The sequence below is a fragment of the Chiloscyllium plagiosum genome, unplaced genomic scaffold (genome assembly GCF_037043375.1).
Source record: "Chiloscyllium plagiosum isolate Xiang-an unplaced genomic scaffold, Cpla_swu_hap1 HiC_scaffold_8, whole genome shotgun sequence".
Lineage (NCBI taxonomy): Eukaryota > Metazoa > Chordata > Chondrichthyes > Orectolobiformes > Hemiscylliidae > Chiloscyllium > Chiloscyllium plagiosum.
This window is the reverse complement of record NW_028270146.1, coordinates 105,643,007-105,655,226: the sequence shown is the minus strand read 5'-3', so window position 1 is coordinate 105,655,226 and position 12,220 is coordinate 105,643,007. Positions and strand designations below refer to the sequence as shown.

At 43.6% G+C, this 12,220-nt stretch overlaps 1 protein-coding gene across 2 annotated transcripts in view; it reads right to left on the bottom strand.

Moving 5' to 3' along the window:
- Positions 1 to 12,220, bottom strand: part of tmem62 (transmembrane protein 62) — an 80,203-nt gene that overhangs the window by 55,427 nt on the left and 12,556 nt on the right. For both annotated transcript variants that reach the window (XM_043698401.2, XM_087990206.1), the window contains 2 exons: positions 9,472 to 9,613; positions 8,244 to 8,368 (listed from right to left, as the gene is read on the bottom strand). In XM_043698401.2, the coding sequence (XP_043554336.2) occupies positions 8,244 to 8,368; positions 9,472 to 9,613 (267 nt within the window). The remainder of the gene's footprint in view (positions 1 to 8,243; positions 8,369 to 9,471; positions 9,614 to 12,220) is intronic.

Below are 12,220 nucleotides of genomic sequence, written 5' to 3'. Positions count from 1 at the left end.
AAAACCATGCTGACTATCCTTGATCACATTATTCCTATCCAGATGTTCATAAATCCTATCCCTTACAATTCTCTCTAAGACTTTGCCCACAACAGAAGTGAGACTCACCGGCCTGTAGTTACTAGGGTTATCCCTACTCGCCTTCTTGAACAAGGGAACCACATTTGCTATCCTCCAGTCTTCTGGCACTACTCCTGTAGACAACGAGGACATAAAAATCAAGGCCAATGGCTCTGCAATCTCCTCCCTTGCTTCCCAGAGAATCCTAGGATAAATGCCATCAGGCCCAGGGGACTTATCTATTTTCACCCTTTCCAGAATTTCCAACACCTCTTCCCTACATACCTCAAAGCCGTCCATTCTAATTAATTGTGACTCAGTATTCACATCGGCAACAATGTCCTGTTCCTGAGTGAATACTGACGAAAAGTATTCATTCAGTGTCTCCCCAATCTCTTCAGCCTCCACACGCAACTTCCCACTACTATCCTTGACTGGACCTATTCCTACCCTAGTCATTCTTTTATTCCTGACATACCTATAGAAAGCCTTTGGGTTTTCCCTAATCCTACCAACTAAACTTTCTTTTCAGATCCTTTCTGGCTACCTTATAACTCTCAATCGCCCCAATTGAATCTTCATGCCTCATCTTTACATAGGCCGCCCTCTTCCATTTAACAAGGGATTCCAATTCCTTATTAAACCACGGCTCCCTCACACAACCCTTTCCTCCCTGCCTGACAGGTAAGAATACAAGCCCTCTTTTTGGTTCACTGTTAATTCACTCCTCCTAAAAGTGTGGCATTATGTATTTTAAATAACCCAATCAAGGAAGGACAAGAATTAGTTTATCTTTTACTTTGAGGTCTAGAAAGAGTTTAAAAAGCACATCCTTGTGAGCAATACGGGATTTAAGCAGTGTGCCACAAAGAGATGCAGACTCCTCATGCAAAGTTCCACTCTGTTGGAAACAATGAAGAGTGAATTGGATTGTGTTTGTGCATAGAGTAACTACCCTCTTCCCATGTTATTGTCACTTACATTTAAATAAGGCCAAGTCACCATGGTCCTTACAGGGCTGCTCTCTCATTACAGAAAGACAACTGGTGATGGTTTAACCTGAAGGTCATCACACCTCAGGTAAGGGGAGAGGTTGAGAAGAAGAATCTTTCATTGTAACCTCAGTTGGTGCAGGAATTGTTGTGTGTTGTTGGCGTCCCTGTGTCTCACAAATCAATCATCCAGCCAACTGAGCTAACTGACTCCCTTATTTGAAAAGGAACATGAGTCACTGAACTGATAGAAGAGAATAAATCAGTGTTGAGATATTGTGTTATAGGCTTTCTTTATTGACTCACTCACCAGATCGTTGTATTCATTAATACTGGGTTCCTGTTCATTCATTCATAACCCTTTACTAACCTGTTATTGACTAGAACACTGTTTCATGCATTCACTCATAAAACCGCAGTTCTGTAGTATCCAAATTTTAAAAAAACCCTTTCAAACCTATTACTGTATTGCAAGCAGATTTTATCTCAACACTCAGAACAATACCATCCCCATCAAGTCTCCACGAAACATTGTAATATTAATCAGCCCATACCAACCATCTCCTGGGCTTGAATAGATTAGGTATCTGTTAAATACCTCTAACTGGGCCATTATCTCTTTAAGAAACTAACTGATGAAACAGCGTTAAAAATCACACAACACCAGGTTATTGTCCAACAGGTTTAATTGGAAGCACATTAGCTTTCGGCTTCCAATTAAACCTGTTGGACTCTAACCTGGTGTGGTATGATTTTTAACTTTGTACACCCCAGTCCAAAACTGGCATCTCCAAATCACGATGAAACAGCGCTTGCATGAAATTGTATGAATGAAAGAAACTCACACTGGCAAATACTAAATAAATCTCACAACCCAGCTGCAGTAATCCATTCAATATCCTTTATTCTTTTATTATAATTTCTAACTTATTTAGAGCATGTTGGCCTAGTATTTTAGTAATATTACTAATTTATAAGATAAAAGAACTGACATCTCTTGATTACGCAAGCAAACCGGACTGACACCCTTAATCCCATCAGAAGTAACAGCCAGCACTTAGCACATGTTTTAATCCATCTCCTGTCTTCCAGGACAAAAGCATGGTGGCTCAGTAGTTAGCCAGGGACCCGAGTTCAATTCCAGCCTCTGGCGACTGTCTGTGTGGAGTTTGCACATTCTCCCCGTGTCTGCGTGGGTTTCCTCCGGGTGCTCTGGTTTTCTCCCACAGCCCAAAGATGTGCAGGTCAGGTGAATTGGCCAGGCTAAATTGCCCCATTGGTGCATTAGTCAGAGGGAAATGGGTCTGGGTGGGTTACTCTTCGGAGAGTCGGTGTGGACTTGTTGGGCTGAAGGGCCTGTTTCCATACAATAGGGAATCTAATCTACAATAGATAAAGAAGTAACACCATAGTAATGGGATTTTAATATATGTTAGAACTGTGTATAAAAGGGCTCCTGTAAGAATTGTATTTTGGGATTTTATTGCCACCTATTCAGCTGTGGTTGCTGAATAAAAGGCTATTTTCACCACTTACTCGTTTTGATCGTTATTTATACATGATCTCACAGTGTCTGGAGTTTGTTTTTAATAATTTGTGGGATGTGGGATGTGGGTGTCGTTAGCTGGCCAGCATTATTGCTTGTCCCCAGTTGCCCTTGAGAACTGGTGGTAGTGAGCTATCTTCTTGAACCACTGCAGTCCACATGCTGTGGGGTTTGCCCGTAGTGTTGTTTTAATGGGGAATTTCAGGATTTTGACCCAGCAACACTGAGAAAAAGAAATATGTTTCCAAGTCAGGATAGTGAGTGCCTTGGAGAGGAACTTTAAGGTGCTGGTGTTTCCATGTATCCGTTACCCTTATCCTTATAGATAGAGGTGGTATCGGGTTTGGAAGGTGTTGTAGAAGGATCTCTGGTGAATTTTTTTTATCGCGCATCTTGTAGATGGTACACCTGCTACCACTGAGCATCAGTAGTGGAAGGGGTGGATATTTTGGGATATGATGCCAATCAAGTGGGCTGCTGTGTCTTGGATGGTGTTAAGCTTCCTAAGTATTGTTGGAGATGCACTCATCATTCCTGACTTGTTCCTTGTAGATGGTAGACAGGCTTTGAGGAGTCAGGAGGAGAGTTACTCACTGCAGCATTCCGAGTTCTGATCTGCTGTTGTAACCACATTATTTATATGTTAAGTCAAGTTCAGTTTCCAGTCAATGGTAACCCCCAGGATTTGTGTGAAGTGATGGTATCGCCATTGAATGTGAAGGATGTGTGGTTTGATTGTCTCTTATCGGAGATGGTCACTGACTGGTACTTGTCTGATGTGAATGTTACTTGACACTCGTCAACCCAGATCTTGCTGGATTTGAACACAGACTGCATCAATATCTGAGTCATGAATGGTGCTGAACATTGCACAATCATTGTCAAACATTCCCACTTCAGACCTTATGATGGAGGGAAGGAGATGAAGCAGCTGAAGATGTGCCTAGGACACTACCCAGAGGAGCTCCTGCAGAGATGCCCTGGAGCTGAGATAACTGACCACAATCATTTTTAAAATTCATTTGTGGGGCTTGGGGGTCGCTGGCTGGCCAGCTTTGATAGCCCATCCCTATTTGCCCTTGAGAAGGTGGAGGTGAGCTGCCTTCTTTAATCACTGCAGTCCCCTTGCTGTGGGTTGACCCGGAATGCCGGAAGGGAGGGAATTCCAGGATTTTGACCAACGACTGTATAGGAATGATGGTATATTTCCAAGTCAGGGTGGCTTGGAGGGGAACTTGCAGGTGGTGGTATTTCCAAGTACCTGTTGCCCTTGTTCTTCTAGATGGAAGTGGTCGTGGGTTTGGAGGGTGCTGTCAAAGGATCTTTGGTGAATATCTGCAGTGCATCTTCTAGATAGTACACACTGGTGCCGAGCGCTGGTGGTGCAGGGATTAAATGTTTGTAGATATGATGCCAATCAAGTGGGTTGCTTTGTCCCAGATGGTGTCAAGCTTCTTGAGTGTTTTGGAGCTGCATCCATCACACTCCTGACTTGTACCTTGGTGGATACACTTTGGGGTGTCAGGATACTTGTCACAGTATCCCTAGACTCTGACCTGGTCTTGTTGCCACGGTGTTTCTGTGGGGGTGAGTCCAGTTGAGCCTCTGGTCAATGGTAACCCCCAAGGATGTTGACAGTGGGGGATTCAATACTGTTGAATGTCAAGGGGCAGTAGTTAGAGTGTCTCTTATTGGTGATGGTCATTGTCTGGCATTTGTGTGGCTTGAATGTTATTTGCCACTTGGCCCAAGCCTGGATATTGTCCAGATCTTGTTGCATTTGAGCACGGACTGCTTCAGTATCTGAGGAGCTGTGAATGGTGCTGAACACTGTGCAATCATAGGCGAACATTCCTACTTCTGACCTTATGACAGAGGGAGGGTCATTGATGAAGCAGTGAAGATTGTTGGGCCTGGAACACTACCTTGAGGGACTCCTGCAGAGATGTCCTGGAGCTGAGATGACCGACCTCCACAACCAGCTTCCTTTGTGCCAGGTATGACTCTAAGCAGCAGAGGGTTTTCCCCCTGATACTCACTGATTCCAGTTTTGCCAGGGCTCCTTGATGCTATACTCGGTCAAATGCAGCCTTGATGTCAAGGGGCTGTCACTCTGACCTCACCTCTGGAATTCAGCTCTTTTGTCCATGTTTGAACCAAGGCTATAATGAGATCAGGAACTGACTGAACCTGGCGAAATCCAAACTGGGCATCACTGAGCAGGTTATTGCTGAGCCGGTGCTGCTTGATAGCTCTGCCGATGACCCCTTTCATCACATTACTGATGATAGCAAGGAGACTGATTGGGCGATAATTGGCCAGGTTGGAGTTGTCCTGCTTTTTGTATACAGGGCATAAGCAATTTTCCACATTGTCAGGTAGATGCCAGTGTTGTAACTGTACTGGATCAGCTTGGCTTCGGGGGCAGCAAGTTCTGAAGCACACGTCTTCAGTACTATTGCCGGAATGTTATCAGGGCCCATTGCCTTTGCAGTATCCAGTGCCTCCCGCTGTTTCATGATATGATGTAGAGTGAATCAAATTGGCTGGAGACTGGTATCTGTGATTCTGGGGACCACTGGAGGAGCCCGAGACGGATCATCCACTCGGCACTTCTGACTGAAGATTGCAGCAAATGCATCAGCCTTATCTTTTGCACTGATGTGCTGGGCTCCTCCATCGTTAAGGATGGGGATATTTGTGGAGCCTCCTCTTCCTGTGAGTTGTTTAATTGTCCACCACCATTCACAACTGGATGTGGAAGGACTGCAAAGCTTAGATCTGATCTGTTGGTTGTGGGATTGCTTAGCTCTGTCTATCACTTGCTGTTTATGCTGTTCGGCACACAAGCAGTCCTGCTTGGTAGCTTCACCAGGTTGACACCTCATTTTCAGGTGTAAATGATGCTGCTCCTGTCATGCCCTCCTGCACTCTCTATTGAACCAGAATTGATCCCCTGGCTTGATGGTAATGGTTGAGTGAGGGATATCCCAGGCCATGAGGTTGTAGATTGTACTGGAGGTACAATTCTGCTGCTGTTGATGGCCCACAGAGCCTCATGGATACCCAGTCTTGAGTTGCTAGATTGGTTCAAAGTCTGTCCCATTTAGCTTGGTGATAGTGCCACACAGCACACAATGGAGGTTATTCTCAATGCGAAGGCAGGACTTCGTCTCCACAGCGGGGTGGCTACTTTTACCTATACAGTCATGGGCAGATGCTTCTGCAGCCAGCAGATGAGTAAGGATGAGGAGAAAACATACTTGATCTCAGAGTGGTTTGCTAAGCCATTTCAGAGGGCAGCATTAGAGTGGTGCTGGAAAAGCACAGCTGATGAAGGGCTTTTGCCCAAAACGTCAATTTTCCTGCTCCTCGGATGCTGCCTGACCTGCTGTGCTTTTCCAGCACTACTCTAATCCTGCCCTCTGATTTCCAGCATCTGCAGTCCTCATTTTTACCCATTTCAGGGGGCAGTTGTGGCTCTGGAATCACATGTGGGCCAGACCGTGTATGGATGGCAGATTTCCTTTCCTAAAGGACACTACTGAACCAGTTGGGTTTTTCCACCAATTGACAATGGTTTCATGATCATCAGTCATCAGTCGACTCTTAATTCCAGATTTTTTTTTAAGTGAATTCAAATTCAACTATCTGCTGTGGCGGGATTTGAACTCATATCAGTATTCTGGGTTTCTGGATTAATAGTCAAGTGACAACACGACTCGGCCATCGCGTCCCCCTTCACCTTACTGTATGTCAGGAATGCCTCCAACCAGCAAACAGTTTTCCAACTCATTCACACTGATTCCAGTTTTGTTAAAGCTCCTTGATACAGGCTTTACAGTAAAGGGCTGTCACCTCACTCAGCTGAGTAAGGGCCGTTCGTGGTCGATCAATTTTTCTCTCTGGACATGTCAATCAGCTGATTGTGTTTCTAATGCCAACTGCTTTTTCACAATATCACAATTATTATGGCATAGGAGGAGGTTATTTGGCCCATCATGCACTTGCTCTTCAAATGAGCATCATAACAGTGTCAAACTCCTGCACATTCCCCACATTACTTTTATGCAAATAATCATCCACTATCCTCTTGAATGTCTCAATTTAACATGTCTCCATTGCATTTCCAAGGCAGCGTAATCCACATTCCAAATCGGGTGAAAACTTTTCCTCATTTCACCCTTGTTTCTTTTACATATCATTTTAAAGCTATGCCCTCTTGTTCTTTTTACGATAGGAACTGCTTCTCCCTGTCTACTTTATCAGCTCACTCACGATTTTGAAAACACCTCTCAGATTTCCTCCTAGCCTTCTTCTCGAAAGGTGAACAGTTCCAACCCCTTCAATCTGTTTTCATTACAGAAGTTCCGCATGCCTAGAATAATTCTTGTAAATTGCTTCTAAGCTCTCTCCAATGTATTCATATCCTTTCCCACATTTTGGTGCCTACAACTGTACACAATTCTCCAGTTGAGGTCTAACATGTCTAATATAGTTAAACAATCACACACCACGTTATAGTCCAACAGGTTTATTTGTCCATCCCAGTTCGACACCGGCTCCAGCACATCAGGTTCAGTACCACTTCCTTGCTTTTGTACTCTATGCCCTAATTAGTAAAGTCAAGAACACTGTACACTTTATTTAATGCCACCTTCTGCTCCTGCATCCTCTTCATGATTGTATCTCTATTTTTTATTGTCTATTAACATTGTTCCAACCAATGTGCACTTCTCTGTATTGAACAACCTATCCGATTACTCTACGAACTTATGAATGGACTTTTGCAGTCTTCACAGTTTACAATTCTTACAAGTTTTGTGTCATCTGCAACTTTGAAAGTGTCCCCTGAAACGCAAGGATCCAAATTACTACTTCCAAGGAACTGCACTAAAGCCTCCTCCAGCCTGAAAAATATCCACAGAACACTTTTGTTTTAAATACCAAAATTTCCAAATTCACTAAAAATATGACAGAGTATAGATTGAGCGTTTACTTGTTTTAATGTGGAAGAAGAAGGGGCACTCAAATTGGTGTCTTTATGGAGTTAAAGGTTTTGATTGAGTAGACAGAAAGTAATTATTATCTCTGGTGGAAGAATTTGGCCTAACCTGACATCTGTGGAGGCAGACCATTCAGAGGTATCACTGCTTCGCACAAAAGTTGACAATAATCTAGAACTTTCTCCCCAAAGAAACCTGTGAGCATTGCGTCAATTATATATTTCAAATCAAGTGTGATGAATTTTTTTTAGAAACCAAGTGCACATTCCAACACACAGCACTGTTAAAGATGACTGTCAGGATCAATATGGAGGGACCCAGATGATGTCGGTTTCCCACACGAGAATCTCAATGCCAGTGTACTGCAGCTCACGTGGGGATGATATCATGCACAATCAAGAACGAGCTAAATTGATGATCACCAAACAGGAGACTTGGGGACATAAATACCAAATATATTGGCCTCAGCTATGGATCAAGATCTCATAGTCACAAAATAATTTGCGTGCATACACCATAATCACCCACCCACTCCGGTCATCACCACAACCTACCAGTACCCAATCACAGTAAGACCCTCTGCTGTTCTATATTTCCATATCAGCCATGTTGTTTAAAAAGTAAAAAGAAATCCCTCACCTCATGAGTTGCTGTATGCCAGGAGAGGCGGAAATGATAGTGGAGGTGGTGTAATGGCCAAGCCAAATGGTGTGATTGCTGTTGACAGTTTCAGATGCTAGCTTTGACAATTCACCCATTTTATTCTGCAAAGTAAATGACATATTTAGTATAGTTTGTTGTAGTTCATTACCTCCCACACACTCCCTGATTTTATAGCCATCCTTCAGTCTCATTTTCCAGCAGTGTTCTTCTCACCTCACTGGACCCCACTTTAGATACAGCAGATTGTATTCCTGCAATGAATGCCGCTGTGTTAAATTAGGATAGCTGCACTCTTTGCACACTCTATCCTCCCAAGTAATCTATACTGTCAGCAGCTATGCACCTAAAAGAAAACAGAATACTGATTTGTTGCTGTAGTAGTGTCACTGCTGTAATTTAAGGAAAAGTGGCAGGCAGTAAGCACACATAGGAGAAAGTGAGGACTGCAGATGCTGGAGATCAGAGCTGAAAATGTGTTGCTGGAAAAACGCAGCAGGTCAGGGAGCATCCAAGGAGCAGGAGAATCGACGTTTCGGGCATAAGCCCTTCTTCAGGAATCCTGAAGAAGGGCTTATGCCCGAAACGTCGATTCTCCTGTTCCTTGGATGCTGCCTGACCTGCTGCGCTTTTCCAGCAGTAAGCACACAGCTTGACAAACAGTAATGAGATCAACAACCAGAAAAGCTGTCCTTTTAGATGTTTTGAGGGATAATATTGGCTAGAATAAAAGACAGGCAGGAAGCATTGCCAACAATAGGAACATAACACGACCTGACTGGATGGCAAAGAGCCTAATTCAAGTACAGTAACATATTAGTTTTGTTCCTGTACACTTAATAGAACACGGATGCAAATTCAACTCAGGCAATTTGCGAATTTAAATTCACTTTGAGAATCTGGAAGCAAACAGGTAGTGTCAAAGTCAAAACTAATTAGCCAAGCCACAGCAATGGGACTGTCATTAAAAAAAAATCCCCAGCTGATTCACCAATATCCTGTGGGTGAAAAAAACCTTTCTTCCGTATCTGATCAAACATTATGTGACACTTGTCCCACACCAACCTGCCTGACACTGAACTGCCTTTTGAAGTGGCAAATTTACTATTGCTCTGCCCTACTTGCTCATTAGGTTTGTCATCCAGCCACCCACAAAAATTTAAAAGAAAGCTCTAACTCTCTATAATGCAAGTAATCGTCTTCCTACCTGCTGCAAGACACCAAAGAAATTGAGTGGTCTTTTGGGACCAGGACTCAGGGTGGCATCAACACAGATGAAGGAGTAATTTCCAAAGTGAGTCTGATGTCGATAATGAAAGGATCCATCCTGACGATGGGCAGAATATTTCCTGTAAAATCACCAATACCAGTTTCAATCAAGTAGTTATTTTTAACCCCCACTGTAGCCTTGTCTTCTTTAGTTTTCACCTCTAATCTGAATTGAGTCAGAAGTTAAAACATTTTGCCCGAAATGATTCAACTATTTATTGGAGATCGAACAAATCCAGTTTCAGTAAACTTGATATCAATGGTTAAGGGAATCAGCACACAAAGAGATAATAGAAAAGCATCTCGAGGTAATTTTTCAGTCTCGTAGCCAGTGATGTTTCCTCTGAGCTGCGCAGCTTCAAAGAAACTCCAAAGCCTCCATACAAACTGCACACAATTGGCCCGTTTTAGTGAAAAAACATGCATAGCCACACAAAACATTTAAAGGGTTGCACACTTAGATAAAGCCACAATACAAAAAAAAAATTGTTGGTGGAACTGATTGGAACAACTTCGCTGAATTCTTTAAAAAAAAACATATAGTGTTATAGTTATACATCTACAAAGCTTTTTGCTGAATCTGAACATTTTTTATACTCCTTCACAGGGTGTGGATGTTGTTAGCTGGGCGAGCATTTTTTGCCAATCCCTAATTGACCAGGAGACAGGGACGATGAGCTCCCTACTTCAACCAGTGCCATTCATTCGGAGTAAACTGACCCACAGATGACCACGATTGAAAGTCTCAAAGGCGGTGTTTCCTGCCTAGTGCCCAGGTTCAGGATATCTCATCTAGGCTGCAGAGGAGAAGGAGGGGAAAGATACCGTTGTTTTGGTGCACATAGGCACCAACGATAATAGGTAGAAAGTAGAAAAAGTTTTTGCTGAGCAGCCAGGGGCTAAATTAAAAAGCAGAACAAAAAAAGGTAATAATCTCTAGATTACTACCTGAGCAATGAACACATTGACACAGTCACCAAGATTACAGATAAACATGTGACTCAAAGATTGGTGTGGGAGAAACAGGTTCAAATTCAGGGGACATTAGCCCCAGTACTGGGGGAGGGAGGGAGCTGTTCCAATGGGACGGGCTCCACCTGAACCATGCTGAGACCAAAGTCTGAGGATATTGCATAATCAAGGTTGTCCAAAGAGCTCTTAACTAAATAGGGGAAGGGGAGTTCTGTTGTGCAGAAAATCATGGAAAAAGTTAAGGGGGAGGGAGGGGGGAAGGCTCAGTCAATAGAGTAGAGAGTATTGAAAAGCTCAGGAATTTAACTTCTGTCACAACAGATAAGGGGACAACTATAACAAGGTGGGGATGGGAGGGTCAATGCAGAACTGAGGGTGTTACACATAAATGCATCAGTATCAGAAACAAGGTAAATGAATTTGTAGCACAGATTGGAATTGGCAGATGCGATGTTGTGAGTATCACAGAGACATAGCTGCAAGAGGATCGAGACTGGGAACTGAATATTCAAGGATTATATCCAACTGAAAGGACAGGCAGATGGGCATGGAGGAGTAAGAAGTGTTAGTAAGAAATGAAGTTAAATCAATAGCAAGTAGTAATATAGTGTTAGAAGGTACAGAATCTACGTGGGTCGAGTTGAGGAACTACAAAGGAAAAAAAGACCCTGATGGGAGTTGTAGATGGGCACCTTAGCAGTAGTCAGGATGTGGGGGAATAAAATAAGTCAAGAGATAGAAAAAGCATGCTTACAATAATCATGGGGTAGTTCAAAATTCAGGTGGACTGGGGAAAGCAAGTTGGCACTGGATCTCAAGAAAAGGAATTTGTGGAATGTCTGTGAGATAGTATTTTGGAGCAGCTTGTGGTAGAAGAGCCCACTAGGGAACAGGCAGTTCTGGACTTGGTGATGTGTAATGAGAAAGACATGGTTAGTGTGGTGCTGGAAAAGCACAGCAGGTCAGGCAGCATCCGCGGAGCAGGAAAATCAACGTTTTGGGCAAAACCCACCTCCGCCTGGTGAGACAGACATGATTAGGAAATCTAAGGTGGAGGAGCACCTCGGGACCAGCGACCATAATATGATAGAATTCACCCTGCAGTTTGACTAAGAGAAGCTGGGTAATGGTATTAAAGTCAGCAAAGGTAACTATGAAGACATGAGGGAGAAGCTGGCCAGAGTTGATTGGAAGGGGGGAGCCGAGCAGGAATGACAAAGGAGCAGCAATGGCAGGAGTTTCTGGTGGTAATTCAGGAGGCACAGCAGAAATTCATCCCAAGGAAGAGGCAACCATGGCTGACAAGGAAAGGCAGGACAGCATAAAAGCAAAAGAAAAAGCATACAATGCGGTGAAGATTTGTGGGAAGTAGGAGAATAAGGGTGTCTTTAAAAACCAGCAGAGGAAACTAAAAAAGCAGTAAAGAGGGAGAAGATTAGATTACTTACAGTGTGGAAACAGGCCCTTCGGCCCAACAAGTCCACACCGACCCGCCGAAGCGCAACCCACCCATATCCCTACATTTACTCCTTTAACCTAACACCACGGGCAATTTAGCATGGCCAATTCACCTGACCCGCACATCTTTGTGACTGTGGGAGGAAACCGGAGCACCCGGAGGAAACCCACGCAGACACGGGGAGAATGTGCAAACTCCACACAGTCAGTCGCCTGAGTCGGGAATTGAACCCGGGTCTCTGGCGCTGTGAGGCAGC